The sequence below is a fragment of the Bufo gargarizans genome, chromosome 4 (genome assembly GCF_014858855.1).
Source record: "Bufo gargarizans isolate SCDJY-AF-19 chromosome 4, ASM1485885v1, whole genome shotgun sequence".
NCBI lineage: Eukaryota > Metazoa > Chordata > Amphibia > Anura > Bufonidae > Bufo > Bufo gargarizans.
The window spans coordinates 54,433,202-54,457,275 of NC_058083.1; the positions used below are offsets into that span (position 1 = coordinate 54,433,202).

Sequence of the window (24,074 nt, forward strand, 5' to 3'; positions counted from 1 at the left end):
CAGCTCTCACTATACAGCTATCAGTATACAGCTATTACTATACAGCTCTCACTATACAGCTATCAGTATTCAGCTATTACTATACAGCTCTCACTATACAGCTATCAGTATACAGCTCTCACTATACAGCTCTCACTATACAGCTATCACTATACAGCTCTCACTATACAGCTCTCATTATACAGCTATCACTATACAGCTCTCACTATACAGCTCTCACTATACAGCTATCAGTATACAGCTCTCACTATACAGCTATCAGTATACAGCTATCACTATACAGCTATCACTATACAGCTCTCACTATACAGCTCTCATTATACAGCTATCACTATACAGCTCTCACTATACAGCTCTCACTATACAGCTATCAGTATACAGCTATTACTATACAGCTATCAGTATACAGCTCTTACTATACAGCTATTACTATACAGCTCTTACTATACAGCTATTACTATACAGCTATCAGTATACAGCTATCAGTATACAGCTATCACTATACAGCTCTCACTATACAGCTATCAGTATACAGCTATCAGTATACAGCTATCACTATACAGCTATCACTATACAGCTCTCACTATACAGCTATCAGTATACAGCTATCACTATACAGCTATCACTATACAGCTCTCACTATACAGCTATCAGTATACAGCTATTACTATACAGCTATCAGTATACAGCTATCACTATACAGCTATCACTATACAGCTATCACTATAGCATTATAGCTGTAGGGGGCAGTATAAATACTGGTGGCACTTCAGGGCGAGCATTATAGCAGTAGGGGGCAGTATAAATACTGGGGGCACTTCAGGGCGAGCATTATAACAGTAGGGGGCAGTATAAATACTGGTGGCACTTCAGGGCGAGCATTATAGCAGTAGGGGGCAGTATAAATACTAGGGGCACTTCAGGGCGAGCATAATAACAGTAGGGGGCAGTATAAATACTGGGGCACTTCAGGGTGAGCATTATAACAGTAGGGGGCAGTATAAATACTAGGGGCACTTCAGGGCGAGCATTATAACAGTAGGGGGCAGTATAAATACTGGGGGCACTTCAGGGTGAGCATTATAGCAGTAGGGGGCAGTATAAATACTGCGGGCACTTCAGGATGAGCATTATAACAGTAGGGGGCAGTATAAATACTGGCGGCACTTCAGGGTGAGCATTATAACAGTAGGGGGCAATATAAATATTGGGAGCACTTCAGGGTGAGCATTATAACAGTAGGGGGCAATATAAATACTGGGGGCACTTCAGGGTGAGCATTATAACAGTAGGGGGCAGTATAAATACTAGGGGCACTTCTGGGTGAGCATTATAACAGTAGGGGCAGTATAAATACTGGGGGCACTTCAGGGTGAGCATTATAACAGTAGGGGGCAGTATAAATACTAGGGGCACTTCTGGGTGAGCATTATAACAGTAGGGGCAGTATAAATACTGGGGGCACTTCAGGGTGAGCATTATAACAGTAGGGGGCAGCATAAATCTTTAATAAATGAAATGACAAACAAATCAATTCAGAAGTCTAGGAATAGATGAAGCTGTGGGATAAATCCCCTGCTATGATGACAGTCACCAGTAGATGGAGCCAGAGTCCAGTCTAACAGCCGGAAAGGAAGTCCTGTGGAGCTAGGAACAGCAGAGACCTGCGGACTGGACAGGTGTACCAGCTGCTGACTACGAGCGGCTGACTGTGAGTGGCTGACTACGAGCGGCTGACTGTGAGTGGCTGACTACGAGCGGCTGACTACGAGTGGCTGACTGTGAGTGGCTGACAACGAGTGGCTGACAACGAGTGGTTGACTACGAGCGGCTGACTGTGAGTGTCTGACTGTGAGTGGTTGACTAGAAGTGGCTGACTGTGAGTGTCTGACTGTGAGTGGCTGACTACGAGCGGCTGACTGTGAGTGTCTGACTGTGAGTGGCTGACTGAGTGGTTGACTACAAGTGGCTGACTACGAGTGGCTGACTGTGAGTGGTTGACTACAAGTGGCTGACTACGAGTGGCTGACTGTGAGTGGTTGACTACAAGCGGCTGACTACGAGTGGCTGACTGTGAGTGGTTGACTACAAGCGGCTGACTATGAGTGGCTGACTGTGAGTGGTTGACTACAAGCGGCTGACTACGAGTGGCTGACTGTGAGTGGTTGACTACAAGCGGCTGACTATGAGTGGCTGACTGTGAGTGGTTACAAACTAAAAAGACAGGGTGGCATTAGCAGGAGGTGCTCAAACCCACATGCAGTCGTGCATATATACAGGGGAGCAAATCCTGCACTTGTGGCCCGTTGCTAATGGCGATCCCCAGCAAAATGCATACGGTGGAGGATGCCCGCGGCGAACCACAAGTACCACAATAGACATCTCACACAAGGTAACAAGTGCGTATGTCATAATCAATATAACAATATAACAAAACAATAACAAATACAGGTGAACTCTGCAGTCTGTGAGTGGTTGACTACGAGCGGCTGACTGTGAGTGGCTGACTGTGAGTGGCTGACTGTGAGTGGTTGACTACAAGTGGCTGACTGTGAGTGTCTGACTGTGAGTGGCTGACTGTGAGTGGCTGACTACGAGTGGCTGACTGTGAGTGGTTGACTACAAGCGGCTGACTACGAGTGGCTGACTGTGAGTGGTTGACTACAAGCGGCTGACTACGAGTGGCTGACTGTGAGTGGTTGACTACAAGCGGCTGACTACGAGTGGCTGACTGTGAGTGGTTGACTACAAGTGGCTGACTGTGAGTGTCTGACTGTGAGTGGCTGACTACGAGTGGCTGACTGTGAGTGGTTGACTACAAGTGGCTGACTACGAGTGGCTGACTGTGAGTGGTTGACTACAAGCGGCTGACTGTGAGTGGCTGACTGTGAGTGGTTGACTACAAGCGGCTGACTGTGAGTGGTTGACTACAAGCGGCTGACTACGAGTGGCTGACTGTGAGTGGTTGACTACAAGCGGCTGACTACGAGTGGCTGACTGTGAGTGGTTGACTACAAGTGGCTGACTGTGAGTGTCTGACTGTGAGTGGCTGACTACGAGTGGCTGACTGTGAGTGGTTGACTACAAGTGGCTGACTACGAGTGGCTGACTGTGAGTGGTTGACTACAAGCGGCTGACTGTGAGTGGCTGACTGTGAGTGGTTGACTCCAAGCGGCTGACTGTGAGTGGTTGACTACAAGCGGCTGACTGTGAGTGGTTGACTACAAGCGGCTGACTGTGAGTGGCTGACTGTGAGTGGTTGACTACAAGTGGCTGACTGTGAGTGGTTGACTACGAGTGGCTGACTGTGTGTCACGAGGGTGTCAAGAGCCACGCCTGACTCTGTTATACCCGGGGTCAGGAAGTCGCAGCGGGTGGCTGCGCGCTCTATGTAGAAAGATAGGGCTGTTTCTTTATGGTAGCTTTCTGGGTTTGCTTTGCAACCCTTTTTGGCTCACTCAGGGATCCGTAGCTCCTTCTCCTCAGCTGTTCCTTGTCCAGCACTCCCAATCCTCCTTATAGTCCCCTCTCACACTTCTCTGGTTGCCAGAGATAGAGCTTCCTGCCTGGACTTCTATACTGACCCACTGGAGCTGTGTTGCTGCGTTCTCTGGTGGTTGGTCCAGAAGGTTTCCCTCCGGATCCCTGTTGGACCTTTGTGGTCTGCTGTGGTCGCCCACCTGGGTTTATATGTTTGTCTGTATTGTCTGTCCTCTCCCTGGTGTTTCCCTCTTAGTGTCAGTGGTGTGGACTAGCGATCCCACCGGCCCGTTCACTATCTAGGGCTCATTTTAGGGAAAGCCAGGGTTTAGGCACGTGATCGCCGCACGGGTGAGGAACCCGTCTAGGGACGTCAGGGCAGTCAGGTGCCAGCCGCAAGGAGAGTTAGGGGTCACCACCTTTCCCTCTCCCTTGGGCAGGGCCTTGCCTTTTCCCTCCCTGTGCGTGACGTCGGCCATTACATTATCTCTGGCCCTTATTTTGTGTAGGAAAAAAAAACAAAAAAAACTAAACTTTTTTTTACCTACTTCGAATCCAGTATGGATCCAATTGCTGCTTTGACAAAGCAACTTCAAGGCCTGTCTTTGGAGGTGGCAGGATTGAAGGCGTCGGTCCTCCAGCAACAGCAGCAATTACAACAGACCGCAAGCCCAGCGGTTGCTACTGGTAACCAGGTTGTTGCGGAACCCAAGGTTGCTCTTCCTGACAGATTTTCTGGGGGAAGGGACAAGTTTTTGACGTTCCGTGAGGCCTGTAAGTTATACTTTAAACTGCGCCCTTACTCCTCTGGTGATGAAGATCAGCGGGTGGGGGTTATTTCCCTGCTGCAGGGGGACCCGCAGTCCTGGGCGTTCTCTTTACCTACTGATTCTCAGGCGCTTCGGTCAGTGGATGAGTTTTTCGGGGCCTTGGGTCTCATATATGACGACCCTGACCGAGTGGCACTGGCTGAATCAAGATTACGGAGACTCCTACAAGGAGAGCGGCCGGTAGAGGAGTATTGCTCTGACTTCCGTAGGTGGGCTACGGATACCCAATGGAACGACCCGGCTCTCAGGAGTCAGTTCTGCTCTGGGTTATCCAAAAGGGTTAAGGATGCGCTGGCGCTGTACGAGACCCCATTTTCCCTTGATGCGGTTATGTCCCTTTCTATCCGTATAGAGAGACGCCTTAGGGACAGGTTGAACAAACCGGAGCCATTGGTAACCCCTCCCAAGCAGCAGTTAGTCTGTACGGACTTAGACGAGCCTATGCAGCTAGGAGGAACTACTCGTCAGGTCCGTCCTCCTGAGGTTCGCCGTAGGCGTGGGGGTTGTTTTTTTTGTGGGGAGAGGGGTCATTTCATTAATGTCTGTCCTTCTTTCCTCAGAAACAAAAGACCGTTGGAAAACTACTAACCCCAGGCTGTGCGGAGGATGTCAGCCGGGGGGTATACGTCTCCTCCATACGTACATCGCAATTTGTGTTGCCAGCGGTTGTTGTTTTTGGTGATAAGACAGAGACTATTTCTTTCTTTCTAGACAGTGGAGCAGGGGTAAATTTGATAGATGCCCATTTTGCCCGCACTATGGGTTTGTCTCTCTGTACGCTACAGAGACCTATTCCCATATTTGCTATAGATTCTGCTCCTCTGTCTCAGAGAAACCTCACTCACGTTGTCCATAACTTACATCTTCGGGTAGGGGACCACCATAACGAGATGCTCTCATGTTATGTTCTGGAGGGCCTTCCCTCTGCTGTGGTATTGGGTCTTCCCTGGTTGGTAGCGCACAATCCAGTGGTGGATTGGCAGGCCAGGGAGATATCGGAGTGGAGTGAGCATTGCAGAGAAAATTGCTTAAATAGCAATTGCTTAGTCGCCTCCATAACTACCCTACCTACATTTATTTCGGATTTTGAGGACGTTTTTTCTGAAAAGGGTTGTCAGAAGTTACCACCTCACCGTCCTTATGATTGCCCGGTTAACCTTATTCCTGGCGCAAAATTACCCAAGACCAGGTTATATAATCTTTCGGGTCCCGAGAGACAAGCCATGAAGGATTATATCTCCGAGAGTCTGGCTAAGGGACACATCAGACCCTCTTCTTCACCCGTGGCTGCAGGGTTTTTCTTCGTTAAAAAGAAAGATGGGGGCCTGCGTCCTTGCTTAGAGTTTCGCGAATTAAACCGGATAACCATCCGAGACCCATACCCTCTTCCTCTCATTCCTGACCTGTTTAACCAGATTGGGGGTGCTAGGTGGTTCTCCAAACTTGATCTTAGGGGGGCCTACAACCTGATTCGTATTAAGGAGGGGGATGAGTGGAAAACAGCTTTTAACACCCCTGAGGGGCATTATGAAAATTTAGTCATGCCTTTCGGTCTGACCAATGCTCCTGCCGTCTTTCAACATTTCGTTAATGACATTTTTAGTCATCTAATCGGCAGGTTTGTGGTAATATACCTAGATGATATCTTAATTTATTCGTCTGATCTGAGAACACATGAGGAGCATGTCAGACAGGTACTGCAGGTCCTACGGACGAATGAATTATATGCGAAAATTGAAAAATGTGTCTTCGCCGTTCAGGAAATACAATTCCTGGGTTATTTTTTATCTGCGTCAGGTTTCCGTATGGATCCTAGGAAGGTCCAGGCAATTTTAGATTGGGATCTTCCTGAGAACCTCAAAGCACTACAACGGTTCTTGGGCTTCGCGAATTTCTATAGAAAATTCATTAAAAATTATTCAGTTATTGTAAAACCCCTTACTGACATGACTAGGAAGGGGACTGATTTTTCTAAATGGTCTGACGCCGCTAAAGTTGCTTTTTCCTCTCTAAAAGAGAGGTTTACCTCAGCACCTGTACTAGTCCAACCTGATGTCTCTCAGCCTTTTATTGTTGAAGTAGATACATCAGATGTGGGAGTGGGGGCTGTATTGTCTCAGGGTCCGTCTCCTGGCAAATGGCGTCCTTGTGCTTTCTTTTCTAAAAAACTATCTGCAGCAGAAAAGAACTACGATATTGGCAATAGGGAACTGTTAGCTATTAAACTTGCGTTTGAGGAGTGGCGTCACTTTTTAGAGGGGGCAGTCCACCCCGTCACTGTGTTTACGGACCACAAAAATCTGCTGTACCTCGAATCAGCTAAGCGTCTCACCCCTAGACAGGCTAGGTGGTCGCTATTTTTACCAGGTTTAACTTTGTCATCACCTATCGCCTGGGGCAAAGAATACCAAGGCTGATGCACTATCTCGTTGTTTCCCTGGAGGGGGTAATGTGAGTGATCCGGTACCCATTCTACAAAGAGGAGTAGTTGTCTCTGCTGTACACTCTGCTCTGGAGGGGAAGGTGTTAGAGGCCCAGGGGGACGCTCCGGTCTCTTGCCCCTCAGAGAAATTGTTTGTACCGTTGAACCTGCGTTTCGAATTATTAAAGGAACATCATAATTCGGCACTTGCTGGGCACCCGGGTAGTAAAGCAACCTTGGAGCTATTGTCTCGTCGTTTTTGGTGGCCAAGGTTGCGTCAGGATGTATTGGATTTTGTGTCTTCTTGTTCTACCTGTGCACGCGCGAAAGTCTCTCATACACGTCCTGCAGGGTCTCTATTACCACTCGTCATTCCCAATAGACCATGGACACATCTGTCAATGGATTTTATCACCGACTTACCTTTGTCTGCGGGTAAAACAGTTATTTTGGTAGTAGTGGACAGGTTTAGCAAAATGGCACACTTCATTGCGTTACCCGCACTACCTAATGCTAAGACTCTTGCTCAGGTATTCGTCAGTGAGATCGTGAAGCTTCACGGGGTCCCCTCCGATGTTGTTTCGGATCGGGGTACCCAGTTTATTTCAAAATTTTTGAAAGATTTTTGTTTCCGTTTGGGGGTACACTTGTCATTTTCCTCAGCTTTCCATTCTCAGTCAAATGGACAGACTGAGCGTACCAACCAAAACCTGGAGACATATCTAAGATGTTTTGTGTCTGAAAACCAAGAGTTGTGGTCATCATATTTACCGTTAGCTGAGTTTGCCATAAATAATCGTCGTCAGGAATCCACTGGCAAGTCACCATTTCTTGGTGCATATGGTTTTCATCCCCAATTCTGTACTTTCAAAGGTGGGGGGTCTTCTGGGGTTCCCGAAGAGGAACGATTTTCGTCATCTCTTTCATCGGTATGGCAGAAGGTGCAAGCTAACTTGAAAAATATGGGAGGTAAATACAAATGCATGGCTGATAAGAGACGGTCGCCAGGTCCGGACCTAGGAGTGAATGACTATGTGTGGTTGTCTACTAGGAATATTAAATTAAAGGTTCCCTCTTGGAAACTGGGTCCTAGGTTCATTGGCCCTTACAAAATTGTAGCCATCGTCAACCCCGTGGCTTTTCGCCTGGAGCTACCTCAGACTTTTAAAATCCATAACGTCTTTCATAAGTCGTTACTCAAAAAATATGTTCCACCTCTAGAACCGTCACCGCTGCCACCCCCTCCTGTTGTTGTGGATGGTAATCTAGAGTTTCAGATATCCAAAATTGTTAATTCTCGTCGGGTCCGCCGCTCTCTTCAATATCTGGTGCATTGGAGAGGTTACGGTCCTGAGGAAAGAATGTGGGTTCCTGCATCTGAGGTAAACGCCGACAGGTTAGTTCGGGCTTTTCATGCCTCTCATCCTAAGAGACCTGGTCCTGAGTGTCCGGAGGCCCCTCGTAGAGAGGGGGGTACTGTCACGAGGGTGTCAAGAACCACGCCTGACTCCATTATACCCGGGGTCAGGAAGTCGCAGCGGTTGGCTGCGCGCTCTATGTAGTAAGATAGGGCTGTTTCCTTATGGTAGCTTTCTGGGTTTGCTTTGCAACCCTTTTTGGCTCACTCAGGGATCCGTAGCTCCTTCTCCTCAGCTGTTCCTTGTCCAGCACTCCCAATCCTCCTTATATTCCCCTCTCTCACCTCTCTGGTTGCCAGATATAGAGCTTCCTGCCTGGACTTCTATACTGACCCACTGGAGCTGTGTTGCTGCGTTCTCTGGTGGTTGGTCCAGAAGGTTTCCCTCCGGATCCCTGTTGGACCTTTGTGGTCTGCTGTGGTCGCCCACCTGGGTTTATATGTTTGTCTGTATTGTCTGTCCTCTCCCTGGTGTTTCCCTCTTAGTGTCAGTGGTGTGGACTAGCGATCCCACCGGCCCGTTCACTATCTAGGGCTCATTTTAGGGAAAGCCAGGGTTTAGGCACGTGATCGGCGTACGGGTGAGGAACCCATCTAGGGACGTCAGGGCAGTCAGGTGCCAGCCGCAAGGTGAGTCAGGGGTCACCACCACCTTTCCCTTGGGCAGGGCCTTCCCTTTTTCCCTCCCTGTGCGTGACGCCGGTCATTACACTGTGAGGGGCTGACTGTGAGGGGCAGACTGTGAGGGGCTAGGGCCTAGGGCCCCGCATTGACCACATATACTGTATGAACTCTATAAATGAAGTGAGGCAGCTGATGTCCTGAGGGGTGACTGCGGCCCCCACTGCGGTGCCCATCTAGTTTAAGGGGTATAGGTGTGTCTATAGGGGTACAGTATGTCCTCTGGGGCTCATCCCCTCTGTGCACCCCTATACTGACTGAACAGCTGCCCCCGGGTTACTGCTAGAGGCAGGGAATTAAGGTTTTGTCCCAGGGGTGGCAGAGATGCCCATGGCAGTGCCAGTCTTGTGGGGGAAGTTAGGAGGATATAAAGAAGCAGCATAGGTGGGGGAGGGGTCATTCTGTGGGGCCTATGTCCTGTGTAAGGGCCCCATACCCTAGTGTGATATCTGCGCATGCTACGGGGACTGACTGGCAGCGTCCATAGATAGCTAAGTACTCCACTAACAGTCTCAGCCTGCGCTCCATCATCTCTATGGGGTGAGGTCCCCAGTCCCTGCCCGTAAAGACCTAGGTACACACGGCACATAGACAGGTGCAGAGCACCCATAATAATAGCTAGTGTTAATTGAGCACCGTAGTGCTCGGGGGTTCAAGCCGAACCCATCGGGATGTTTGGGTGCTCGACCGAGTATCTGAGTATAATGGAGGTCAATGGGAGAACCCGAGAATTAAACCAGGTACCCCCTGCTCTGAAGAGGGGAGGATGGTTCATAGGAAACACCACCAAAATGGATCGGGAACAGCATGGGGACGATGTCTGGATGCATCTTGGACTCTCAGGTCGCTGCTGGGAACCATGTTGTCCGAGTTGTACGCCACTTTTACAGACTGACAAAAATACGCATAAAACCACCCAAAAAAAATCTATTTTACAGGAAAAATTGTTAGGAAACATTCTTTCCTGTATATTCAATTGTATATAAAGTGCTGCCAAAAATTACAAGCAAGAGGCACTCCGATACAATCTGTTATCACATAAAGGAGGGCCTCATTCACATTGTGGTACAATTGTTCAGGTAGTGGGACTCCTACACTCATAAAGCCTATGCACCAAGGGAAAGGGCTGCCAAAAATTACCAGGAACTGGCACTACAATACACCCTTTGTTACACATAAAGGAGGGCATCATACACAGTCTTGAAACATTATGATTGATGGCCTGCTGGTGACCCTCAAAAACATTTGGAGCAAGGGCCTGCTGATCTGACCATCTAAACCATTATGGGCGAGGGCTTGCTGCCGCTTTGGTGGCTCTAGATAACCTGTGACCGATCGCACGTCCCCGTGACGGCGACGATCCATTCTGATGTCTGCCCTATCAACTTTCAATGTTATTTTCAGCCCAAACCATGTAGACCATGGGTAACGGGGGAATCATGGTTCGATTCCGGAGAGGGAGCCTGAGAAACGGCTACCACATCCAAGCAAGGCAGCATGCGTGCAAATTACCTATAAGGTATAATTAGGTGCGGGCCTGCAGGTGAGCTGACCCTGTAAAACATTGTAGGTGAGGGCCTGCAGGTGAGCTGACCCTGTAAAACATTGTAGATGAGGCCTGCAGGTGAGCTGACCTTATAACAGATTGTAGGTGAGGGCCTGCAGGTGAGCTGACCTTATAACAGATTGTAGGTGAGGGCCTGCAGGTGAGCTGACCCTGTAAAACATTGTAGATGAGGCCTGCAGGTGAGCTGACCTTATAACAGATTGTAGGTGAGGGCCTGCAGGTGAGCTGACCTTATAAAAGATTGTAGGTGAGGGCCTGCAGGTGAGCTGACCCTGTAAAACATTGTAGATGAGGCCTGCAGGTGAGCTGACCTTATAAAAGATTGTAGGTAAGGGCCTGCAGGTGAGCTAACCCTGTAAAACATTGTAGATGAGGCCTGCAGGTGAGCTGACCTTATAACAGACTGTGTTTGTGTGATTCCTCAAAGTTGCGTAAAACCTCACAGAGGTCAGACATCCCTGCCCACTCCTCGCTTGTGAATAGCGGAAGCTGACTGGAAAGGTGACCACCATGTTGCAGCTGGTATTCCACTACTGCCCTCTGCTGCTCACAAAGACTGGCCAACATGTGGAACGTGGAGTTCCAGCGCGTGCTCACATGAGTTTAAACAACAGCTGGTGAGCTGGCGATTTCAAGCGCTGCTGCAGCGTTGCCAGACCGGCTGAAGTTGTCGGTGACTTGCGGAAATGGGCACACACGCGGCGCACCTTCACCAGTAGCTAAGGCAAATTGGGGTCGGTTTTGAGAAACCGCTGAACCCCTAGGTTGAACACGTGGGCTAGGCATGGTATGTGTGTGAGCTTGCCGAGCTCCAAAGCCGCCACCAAGTTACGGCCATTATCAGACACAACTATGCCTGGTTCTAGGTTGAGTGGCGAGAGCCACAGCTCAGTCTGGTCTTATATGCCACAGCTCTGCGGCGGTGTGCTGTTTGTCCCCTAATCATATCAGCTTCAGCACGGCCTGGTGCCGCTTCCCCACTGCGGTGCTACACTGCTTCCAGCTACCGGCTGATTCGGAGGTGGAAGTGGAGGAGGAGGCGGAGGAGGGGAAGGGTGGGTTGCCGCCACTAACGTAGGTGGTGGCGGAGACCCTGATGGAAGTAGGGCCCGCAATCCTTGGCGTCGGTAGCACCTGTGCCATCCCAGGGTAGGACTCGCTCCTGGCCTCCACCACATTCACCCAGTGTGCCGTCAGGGAAATGTAGCGTCTCTGGCCGAATGCACTTGTCCATGGTTAAGTGGACCTTCCCAGTAACTGCGTTGGTCAGGGCACAGGTGATGTTACGGGACACATGTTGGTGTAAGGCGGGCACGGCACACCGTGAAAAATAGTGGCGGCTGGGGACTGCGTAACAAGGGACGGCCGCTGACATGAGGCTGCAGAAGGCCTCAGTGTCCACAAGCCTTAGTGGCAATATTTCCAGGGCCAGTAATTTGGAAAGGTGCGCATTTAGTGCTATGGCCTGTGGGTGGGAGGCTGGGTATTTGTGCTTGCATTCAAATGCCTGGGGTAAGGACATTTGGGCGCTGCGCTGGGACATGGAAGTGGATGTGGTCGCTGATGGTGCTTGTGAAGGTCCAGGTGCAGGGTGGGAGGCATCCGGGTCTGCGCCTTCAACAGGGGATTGGCCAGCACATAACACAGGGGAAGAGGAGGCAGTGGTGTGACCGCAGACACAGAGTGTGGACCCAGGCGTTCGGCCCACCTATTAGGGTCCATTCACACGTCTGCAATTTCGTCCCGAATTTTGCGGAACGGAATTGCGGACCCATTCATTTCTATGGGGCAGCACGATGTGCTGCCCGGATCCCGAATTGTCGATCCGCACTTCCAGGTCCGCAATACCGATCCTGAAAAAAAGTAGAACATGTCCTATTCTTGTCCGCAATTGCGGACAAGAATAGGCATTTTCTATTAAGTGCCGGCGATGTGCGGTCCGCAAAATGCGAAATGCACATCGCCGATGTCCGTGTTTTGCAGATCTGTGGATCCGCAAAACACATACGGACGTGTGAATGGACCCTTAGGGTGCTTTGATGCCATGTGGCGGATCATGCTGTTGGTGGTGAGGTTGCTAGTGTTCACGCTCTGGCTCATTTTTGTACGGCACCGGTTGCAAACTACTATTCTTTTGTCGTCCGCACTTTCCTCAAAATAGCGCCAGACTGCGGAGCACCTACCCCTTGGCAAGGGAGATTTCCGCAAGGGGGTGCTCCGCAGAACAGTTGCCGGCCTGTGTGGTGTAGTTCGCCATCTTGCTTTTTCCACCCCACTGCCTCTTCCAGCCTGTTGTGGTGCAGCAGATCCCTCCCCCTCTGTACTGCTGTCCTCGCTCGGCTTTCCACCTTCCCAGGTTGGGTCAGTGTCTTCATCGTCCACCACCTCCTCTTCCACTTCCTCACTCTGCTCATCCTCCTGACTTGTTGACCTAACCACAACCTCAGTGGTTGACCACTGTGTCTCATCCTCTTCATCAACCTCTTGAGACAGTAATTAGGGTTGACTCATTTGCAACTGTGTCTCATCATCATCCACCTCATTAAACACTAATTGCCGTTCCCGGCCGTCATCTTCTTGTGACTGTGGATGTTCAAGAGGTTGGGAATCCGGGCATAAGATCTCATGTCCCTCTTCAAATGGGCTTGGCGAGAGGCCCAAATCAAGTAATGGCGATGAAAAGAGCTCCTCGGAATAATCGAGTGTGGGATCACTTGTTTGCCCAGACTCTCCATGGTGGGATGTAGGATGTGGTGGGATTTGTGCAGACAAATTTACAAAGGTATTTGGGATGTGGAAACGTCACACAGGAGATATCCCGCAGATAATGTCACTGTTCGCAGCGTCTACGGAAAAAGTACACTGGATGTCACTGATATTTTAGGGATGCTCACACTTTACACAGGAGATGGGGCGCGGATAATGTAACTGTCCGCAGCGGCCTATTACACAATATTTTGCACAGGTTGCACTATATTGCTGCTGCCACACACAGTAGTCCTTACAAGGACTTTTGGGTCTCTGAAAAGTTTTTTGTATAAAAATCTTCCTATTCCGCTCCCTACACTGTCTGTCCCTTCCGAAGCACAGCTGACTATGAATAAGCCGAACCCGCGTCATCGGGGGCTATACAGCGTCCAGCCAATCACTGCAATGCCAGCAGCCAACAGTGAGGGCGCTACTTACCTGCATGTTTCTAGGAGGAGACTCGAGCACATGCGGTACTCGGCCGAGCATGCCGCTCATCACTAATAATAACTCTTATACACTCACTATGCCTGTAAGTGGATGAGACCCCCGTAGAATCCCCCCATATACATCCCCCCCCCCCCCCACCACATTTATCCTCAGCCACCCTGCACTTAGCTGACATTGCTCTATACAGAGCCCGGGGCGCCCACTGCAATTATTTGCATCCCCCCTCCCCCCCAGATCAATACTAACCCCCCCTCCCCCCCCCCCCATGCGGACAAGGCTCCCAGGCAATGAATGGGTTAACCCTTGGAATGCTGCTGGATGTATTAATCTATACCATGAGGCAAGGAGCACAGAAACATGATGGGAGGTGTAGTACTAAGACAGTATCACACAGGATAGGATTAGATACACAGCTCAGCAGACAGTATCACACAGGATAGGATTAGATACACAGCTCAGCAGACAGTATCACACAGGATAGGATTAGATACACAGCTCAGCAGGCAGTATCACACAGGATAGGATTAGATACACCGCTCAGCAGACAGTATCACACAGGATAGGATTAGATACACAGCTCAGCAGACAGTATCACACAGGATAGGATTGGATACACAGCTCAGCAGACAGTATCACACAGGATAGGATTAGATACACAGCTCAGCAGTCAGTATCACACAGGATAGGATTAGATACACGGCTCAGCAGACAGTATCACACAGGATAGGATTAGATACACAGCTCAGCAGGCAGTATCACACAGGATAGGATTAGATACACAGCTCAGCAGGCAGTATCACACATGGTAGGATTAGATACACAGCTCAGCAGACAGTATCACACAGGATAGGATTAGATACACAGCTCAGCAGTCAGTATCACACAGGATAGGATATGATACACAGCTCAGCAGACAGTATCACACAGGAGAGGATTAGATACAGAAGCTCAGCAGACAGTATCACACAGGATAGGATTAGATACACAGCTCAGCAGACAGTATCACACAGGACAGGATTAGATACACAGCTCAGCAGACGGTATCACACATGACAGGATTAGATACACAGCTCAGCAGACAGTATCACACATGACAGGATTAGATACACAGCTCAGCAGACAGTATCACACAGGATAGGATTAGATACACAGCTCAGCAGACAGTATCACACATGATAGGATTAGATACACAGCTCAGCAGACAGTATCACACAGGATAGGATTAGATACACAGCTCAGCAGGCAGTATCACACAGGATAGGATTAGATACACAGCTCAGCAGACAGTATCACACAGGATAGGATTAGATACAGAAGCTCAGCAGACAGTATCACACAGGACAGGATTAGATACACAGCTCAGCAGACGGTATCACACATGATAGGATTAGATACACAGGATAGGATTAGATACACAGCTCAGCAGACAGTATCACACAGGATAGGATTAGATACACAGCTCAGCAGACAGTATCACACAGGATAGGATTAGATACACAGCTCAGCAGTCAGTATCACACAGGATAGGATTAGATACACAGCTCAGCAGTCAGTATCACACAGGATAGGATATGATACACAGCTCAGCAGACAGTATCACACAGGAGAGGATTAGATACACAGCTCAGCAGACAGTATCACACAGGATAGGATTAGATACACAGCTCAGCAGTCAGTATCACACAGGATAGGATATGATACACAGCTCAGCAGACAGTATCACACATGATAGGATTAGATACACAGCTCAGCAGACAGTATCACACATGATAGGATTAGATACACAGCTCAGCAGACAGTATCACACAGGATAGGATTAGATACACAGCTCAGCAGACAGTATCACACAGGATATGATTAGATACACAGCTCAGCAGACGGTATCACACAGGATAGGATTAGATACACAGCTCAGCAGACAGTATCACACAGGATAGGATTAGATACACAGCTCAGCAGACAGTATCACACAGGATAGGATTAGATACACAGCTCAGCAGTCAGTATCACACAGGATAGGATTAGATACAGAAGCTCAGCAGACAGTATCACACAGGACAGGATTAGATACACAGCTCAGCAGACGGTATCACACAGTATAGGATTAGATACACAGGATAGGATTAGATACACAGCTCAGCAGACAGTATCACACAGGATAGTATTAGATACACAGCTCAGCAGACAGTATCACACAGGATAGGATTAGATACACAGCTCAGCAGACAGTATCACACAGGACAGGATTAGATACACAGCTCAGCAGTCAGTATCACACAGGATAGGATTAGATACAGAAGCTCAGCAGACAGTATCACACAGGACAGGATTAGATACACAGCTCAGCAGACGGTATCACACAGTATAGGATTAGATACACAGGATAGGATTAGATACACAGCTCAGCAGACAGTATCACACAGGATAGGATTAGATACACAGCTCAGCAGACAGTATCACACAGGATAGGATTAGATACACAGCTCAGCAGACAGTATCACACAGGATAGGATTAGATACACAGCTCAGCAGACAGTATCACACAGGATAGGATTAGATACAGAAGCTCAGCAGACAGTATCACACAGGATAGGATTAGATACACAGCTCAGCAGACAGTATCACACAGGACAGGATTAGATACACAGCTCAGCAGACGGTATCACACATGACAGGATTAGATACACAGCTCAGCAGACAGTATCACACATGACAGGATTAGATACACAGCTCAGCAGACAGTATCACACAGGATAGGATTAGATACACAGCTCAGCAGACAGTATCACACAGGATAGGATTAGATACACAGCTCAGCAGACAGTATCACACAGGATAGGATTAGATACACAGCTCAGCAGTCAGTATCACACAGGATAGGATTAGATACACAGCTCAGCAGACAGTATCACACAGGATGGGATTAGATACACAGCTCATCTGTCAGTATCACACAGGACAGGATTAGATACACAGCTCAGCAGGCAGTATCACAGAGGATAGGATTAGATACACAGCTCAGCAGACAGTATCACACAGGAGAGGATTAGATACACAGCTCAGCAGACAGTATCACACAGGATGGGATTAGATACACAGCTCAGCAGACAGTATCACAGAGGATAGGATTAGATACACAGCTCAGCAGACAGTATCACACAGGAGAGGATTAGATACACAGCTCAGCAGGCAGTATCACAGAGGATAGGATTAGATACACAGCTCAGCAGACAGTATCACACAGGAGAGGATTAGATACACAGCTCAGCAGGCAGTATGCTGCAGGGGGCGCTGTGCTGTATGGTGTAGTGATCGGTCCTCTCCCTGCAGGGGGCGCTGTGCTGTGTGGTGTAGTGACGGGTCCTCTCCCTGCAGGGGGCGCTGTGCTGTGTGGTTTAGTGACCGGTCCTCTCCCTGCAGGGGGCGCTGTGCTGTGTGGTTTAGTGACCGGTCCTCTCCCTGCAGGGGGCGCTGTGCTGTGTGGTGTAGTGACGGGTCCTCTCTCTGCAGGGGGCGCTGTGCTGTGTGGTGTAGTGACCGGTCCTCTCCCTGCAGGGGGCGCTGTGCTGTGTGGTGCAGGGGGCGCTGTGCTGTGTGGTGTAGTGACCGGTCCTCTCCCTGCAGGGGGCGCTGTGCTGTATGGTGTAGTGATCGGTCCTCTCCCTGCAGGGGGCGCTGTGCTGTGTGGTGTAGTGACCGGTCCTCTCCCTGCAGGGGGCGCTGTGCTGTGTGGTGTAGTGACCGGTGCTCTCCCTGCAGGGGGCGCTGTGCTGTGTGGTGCAGGGGGCGCTGTGCTGTGTGGTGCAGGGGGCGCTGTGCTGTGTGGTGCAGGGGGCGCTGTGCTGTATGGTGTAGTGACCGGTCCTCTCCCTGCAGGGGGCGCTGTGCTGTGTGGTGCAGGGGGCGCTGTGCTGTGTGGTGCAGGGGGCGCTGTGCTGTGTGGTGCAGGGGGCGCTGTGCTGTGTGGTGCAGGGGGCGCTGTGCTGTGTGGTGTAGTGACCGGTCCTCTCCCTGCAGGGGGCGCTGTGCTGTGTGGTGCAGGGTGCGCTGTGCTGTGTGGTGCCGGGGGCGCTGTGCTGTGTGGTGTAGTGACCGGTCCTCTCCCTGCAGGGGGCGCTGTGCTGTGTGGTGCAGGGGGCGCTGTGCTGTGTGGTGTAGTGACCGGTCCTCTCCCTGCAGGGGGCGCTGTGCTGTGTGGTGCAGGGTGCGCTGTGCTGTGTGGTGCCGGGGGCGCTGTGCTGTGTGGTGTAGTGACCGGTCCTCTCCCTGCAGGGGGCGCTGTGCTGTGTGGTGCAGGGGGCGCTGTGCTGTGTGGTGCAGGGGGCGCTGTGCTGTGTGGTGCAGTGACCGGTCCTCTCCCTGCAGGGGGCGCTGTGCTGTGCTGTGCTGTGTGGTGCAGGGGGCGCTCTCCTTCTCCTCCTCCCGGGGCGGGGTCTGCTGTAGCATCTCTGTGAGGACCAGCTCCCGGCGGATGATGGGAGTGATTGTGGCGGGGGCGGGGCCTGTGTGGAGCTCCGGCTCGGTGGGCTCCTCGGCTCAGTCACCGGCAGCATGGCTCTGCCCTCCTGGCTCGGACGGATGATGGGGGTGGTGGTGGTGGCGGGACGCCGGGACTCCTGAGGCTATGCCCGCGGGGAGCCATGCAGAGAGCGGCCGGCCTCGCGGAGCTGAGCTGGAGCTCGGTGGCGCTGCCGCTGGATGTCATCGTCAGCAAGTTCCGCCTGCCGACCCTGGTGAAGCTGGGGAAAGGTACAGCCGGGATGGTGGGGACGTAGTCCGGGTTCACACCTGCGGTTCTGTAGTGGAGCTGTTAGGAGGAGCAGCGGTGTCCGTGCTTTACACTTCATCTCCTCTTAAGATCCTCACTGGCGTTCAAAAACCTGCAGGTGTGAATATAGCCTGAAATGGGTTCTGCCAGGTCTGATAGTCATCCTGTCTACAGGCTGGGTGGGGGGCAGAATGCGGGGCCCCCACCGACCCCAAGAGCGGGGCCCCATGTCCTGGTGGAGGGGAGTCCAGAGGTACCGACTCTATTCATGCTCTATGGACTCTATTCACTGCTGTGTCCTGGTGTGTGACCGCCGATACGCGCGTGTGTGACCGCCGATACGCGCGTGTGTGACCGCCGATACGCGCGTGTGTGACCGCCGATACGCGCGTGTGTGACCGCCGATACGCGCGTGTGTGACCGCCGATACGCGCGTGTGTGTTAGTGACTGCCACCGATACGTGTGTGTGACCGCCGATACGCGCGTGTGTGACCGCCGATACGCGCGTGTGTGACCGCCGATACGCGCGTGTGTGACCGCCGATACGCGCGTGTGTGACCGCCGATACGCGCGTGTGTGTTAGTGACCACCGATACGTGTGTGTGACCGCCGATACGCGCGTGTGTGTTAGTGACCACCGATACGTGTGTGTGACCGCCGATACGCGCGTGTGTGTTAGTGACCACCGATACGTGTGTGTGACCGCCGATACGCGCGTGTGTGTTAGTGACCACCGATACGTGTGTGTGACCGCCGATACGCGTGTGTGTTAGTGACCACCGATACGTGTGTGTGACCGCCGATACGCGCGTGTGTGTTAGTGACCGCCGATACGTGTGTGTGACCGCCGATACGCGCGTGTGTGTTAGTGACCGCCGATACGCGCGTGTGTGTTAGTGACCGCCGATACGCGCGTGTGTGTTAGTGACCGCCGATACGCGCGTGTGTGTTAGTGACCGCCGATACGCGCGTGTGTGTTAGTGACCGCCGATACGCGCGTGTGTTTGACCGCCGATACGCGCGTGTGTGTTAGTGACCGCCGATACGCGCGCGCGCGCGTGTGTTAGTGACCGCCGATACGCGCGCGCGTGTGTTAGTGACCGCCGATACGCGCGCGCGTGTGTTAGTGACCGCCGATACGCGCGCGCGTGTGTTAGTGACCGCCGATACGCGCGCGCGTGTGTTAGTGACCGCCGATACGCGCGCGCGCGCGTGTGTTAGTGACCGCCGATACGCGCGCGCGTGTGTTAGTGACCGCCGCCGATACGCGCGTGTGTGACCGCCGCCGATACGCGCGTGTGTGACCGCCGCCGATACGCGTGTGTGTGACCGCCGCCGATACGCGTGTGTATTAGTGACCGCCGCCGATACACGTGCCTGTGACTGCCTCTATACGTGTGTGACTGCCTATATACGCTTGTTAGTGACCGCCGATACGCGTGTGTGTGTGACCTGGAGTGTGTGCTAATCCTGGACACAGAGAATCCTGTGGGAGATATTTGCTGGGCACCTCTGTGGGCTTTACTGGTGATACTGGAGGACACTGGTGTCATCTATCTATGATGTGGCTACTGGGGGCTCATGTTCTGTACAGATGGGGGTGCAGTAGATATAAGGGGGTCCTCCGCTCCTGGACTCCAGCAGTCACATCGCTCTCCATTCAGGAAATAGAAGTCCAATAGAAATGAATGGAGATCACACTGCGCAAGCGCTGCCGCCGCTCCAGTCGCCTCTATGGCCGGCGCTCGGCTATTTTCGGAACTCCGATAGAAATGAATGGAGGGCGCTGTGCATGCGCAGTACGCTCCCCGTCACTGTCTCTGACAGTGGGGGCGTATCCTGGAAGTAATATGTCTGAGGGGAGACGACCCCTATAATGTAATCAGTATGACTGAAGCGCACTCCCTGCGCACCCCCACTCCCTGCGCACCCCCACTCCCTGCGCACCCTCACGCCCTGCGCACCCCCACTCCCTGCGCTCTCACTCACTACCCTCCGGTTGTTAATTGGAAACCCTCAACAAGCAGGGCTGCTGACAGCTCCTCTTATAGCATCTGTATATGGAGTGACTGCTCAGAACTGACAATTATAGCGGATCCATCAACAGTGACTTGCTGACGGTTTCCTTGTATCAACTGGAGACGAAAAAAACGGATAAAACCTTCAGAAGTAATACCGTTATATCCTATAGAAGCTGGAAGTGATATCTGCCTCAGGAGCGTCAATTTAAAGGGACAGGCACCTAATAACAGCTTCCTGTGTTACATGTGCAGCAGGGTACTAGAGAAGGTGCCAGCAGCTGACACTACAAGACCCAGCAATGCATCTGGGGTAGGGGACGTAGTGCTGGGGCTGCGCTGGATGGGGGACGTAGTGCTGGGGCTGCGCTGGATGGGGGATGTGGTGCTGGGGCTGCGCTGGATGGGGGATGTGGTGCTGGGGCTGCGCTGGATGGGGGATGTGGTGCTGGGGCTGCGCTGGATGGGGGATGTAGTGCTGGGGCTGCGCTGGATGGGGGACGTGGTGCTGGGGCTGCGCTGGATGGGGGAGGTGGTGCTGGGGCTGCGCTGGATGGGGGACGTGGTGCTGGGGCTGCGCTGGATGGGGGATGTGGTGCTGGGGCTGCGCTGGATGGGGGACGTGGTGCTGGGGCTGCGCTGGATGGGGGATGTAGTGCTGGGGCTGCGCTGGATGGGGGACGTAGTGCTGGGGCTGCGCTGGATGGGGGATGTGGTGCTGGGGCTGCGCTGGATGGGGGACGTGGTGCTGGGGCTGCGCTGGATGGGGGACGTAGTGCTGGGGCTGCGCTGGATGGGGGACGTGGTGCTGGGGCTGCGCTGGATGGGGGACGTGGTGCTGGGGCTGCGCTGGATGGGGGACGAGGTGCTGGGGCTGCGCTGGATGGGGGACGTGGTGCTGGGGCTGCGCTGGATGGGGGACGTGGTGCTGGGGCTGCGCTGGATGGGGGACGTGGTGCTGGGGCTGCGCTGGATGGGGTGTTCCTATATACTCTGAAGGATGATTACTACTCCCCCCTGTCTATGGAGGTGATGTCAGTCCATGTCCAGGATGCTTCGCCTCACCCCCCCCTTGGTGCTCCAGTAATGAGACCAGTCCCAGCCCCCCATGTGAGGGTCCGCAGTGCCCGCTCTATGGTCTGCGCTCATTAGCATGCAGGCAGCAGCGTACAGCTGGCATCACTGGCATTATTCACATACACAGGACCCCTGTTCCCCTCCCCCAAAACTCTTTATCCCCCGTGAGGCCCGAGAATAAGAGAACTTAACTCCCAACATCCCAGAATGAACTTGACAGTGAAGTGTAGAGGCTTAGATACACAGACAGTATCACACAGGATAGGATTAGATACACAGCTCAGCAGACAGTATCACACAGGATAGGATTAGATACATGGCTCAGCAGACTGTATCACACAGGATAGGATTAGATACACAGATCAGCAGACAGTATCACACAGGATAGGATTAGATACACAGCTCAGCAGGCAGTATCACACAGGATAGGATTAGATACACAGCTCAGCAGGCAGTATCACACAGGATAGGATTAGATACACAGCTCAGCAGACAGTATCACACAGGATAGGATTAGATACGCAGCTCAGCAGACAGTATCACACATGATAGGATTAGATACACAGCTCAGCAGACGGTATCACACAGGAGAGGATTAGATACACAGCTCAGCAGACAGTATCACACAGGATAGGATTAGATACACTGCTCAGCAGACGGTATCACACAGGAGAGGATTAGATACACGGCTCAGCAGACAGTATCACACAGGATAGGATTAGATACACAGCTCAGCAGACAGTATCACACAGGATAGGATTAGATACACAGCTCAGCAGACAGTATCACACAGGATAGGATTAGATACACGGCTCAGCAGACAGTATCACACAGGATAGGATTAGATACACGGCTCAGCAGACAGTATCACACAGGATAGGATTAGATACACGGCTCAGCAGACAGTATCACACATGATAGGATTAGATACACAGCTCAGCAGACGGTATCACACAGGAGAGGATTAGATACACAGCTCAGCAGACAGTATCACACATGATAGGATTAGATACACAGCTCAGCAGACGGTATCACACAGGAGAGGATTAGATACACAGCTCAGCAGACAGTATCACACAGGATAGGATTAGATACACAGCTCAGCAGGCAGTATCACACAGGATAGGATTAGATACACAGCTCAGCAGGCAGTATCACACAGGACAGGATTAGATACACAGCTCAGCAGACAGTATCACACAGAAGAGGATTAGATACACAGCTCAGCAGACAGTATCACACAGAGCATTGTATAGACTGGATACAATTGTTACAAACCCCCAACTGTGGCATATTCCCATTTTCTGACAGCAAGCAGAGATCTTGAGGAACTGAAGGAGTCTATGAAATGGTTGTAGATCAATATACATATATATTACATTGCAGATGTCGGGGGGGGGGGGGGGGGGTCTGTCTCTACTGTCCCTACTGTCCCGGAGGTTGGGGGGGTCTGTCTCTACTGTCCCGGAGGTCGGGGGGGGGTCTGTCTCTACTGTCCCGGAGGTCGGGGGGGTCTGTCTCTACTGTCCCGGAGGTCGGGGGGTCTGTCCCGGAGGTCGGGGGGGGGGGGGGTCTCTGCTATCCATAGGTCGGGGGGTCTGTCTCCTCTGAGGGTCTGACGCTCTCCAGGGTGCTGAACACTCCAGTCTCTCTCTTTCTAGCAGTCGTCTCCAGCCTGTGGATCTCCAGCTGTTGCAAAACTACAACTCCCAGCCAGCTGCTATATGGGCATGCTGGGAGTTGTAGTTTCACAAAGCTGGTGGTCACAGGTTGGACGAGAGGCCCCTAGACCACTGCCGTCCTTTAACCCATTACTGTCCCACCCATCATCTCATCTGCAGCACATTATAATCTCACCTCTTAGTCTCTACATCCAGATACTGGACTCACGTCCAGAGCTGCGGTAACAGTTCTACTGTAACATTATGCCTTGTACTCCATTCACATCCAGAGCTGCGGTAACAGTTCTACTGTAACATTATGCCTTGTACTCCATTCACCTCCAGAGCTGCGGTAACAGTTCTACTGTAACATTATGCCTTGTACTCCATTCACATCCAGAGCTGCGGTAACAGTTCTACTGTAACATTATGCCTTGTACTCCATTCACATCCAGAGCTGCGGTAACAGTTCTACTGTAACATTATGCCTTGTACTCCATTCACCTCCAGAGCTGCGGTAACAGTTCTACTGTAACGTTATGCCTTGTACTCAATTCACATCCACAGCTGCTGTCTCTGATAAAGTGGAAGCACACCTCGTTTCATTTCCTAACCTTTTCAAGATCTCTGCTTGCTGTTGGTGAATTGGCTCACTCTTATGCACATGAAGCAGCTGAACACCCATTGTCCCCTAATGCTTCTTAGCTGAGAGTTTGTTACAGTGTCTTAGTCTGGAATCCTGGCTCCTGAGCTGGCGGGGGATTGTCGAGACTTATTAGGAAAAGGATGAGTTTACAGTTTGCTGTCAGTGAATGTGAACATTGGTTTTCATCCAGAGGCTAAAGTCCCTCCTGACCTTATACTTCTCACAGCTGAGGGTCTGTTACAGTTGCATCTGGTGTAGACCACCCCCTGCAGGGTGACACATCCACAGTGGTGTCCTGAGCCCCGGGC

At 51.6% G+C, this 24,074-nt stretch overlaps 1 protein-coding gene across 1 annotated transcript in view; it reads left to right on the top strand.

The window, feature by feature from the left end:
• Positions 1-18,235: 18,235 nt before the first annotated feature.
• GAREM2 (GRB2 associated regulator of MAPK1 subtype 2) overlaps positions 18,236-24,074 on the top strand; it is a 39,779-nt gene continuing 33,940 nt past the window's right edge. The window contains exon 1 of the mRNA XM_044292220.1: positions 18,236-18,344. Within this exon, the coding sequence (XP_044148155.1) occupies positions 18,236-18,344 (109 nt within the window). The remainder of the gene's footprint in view (positions 18,345-24,074) is intronic.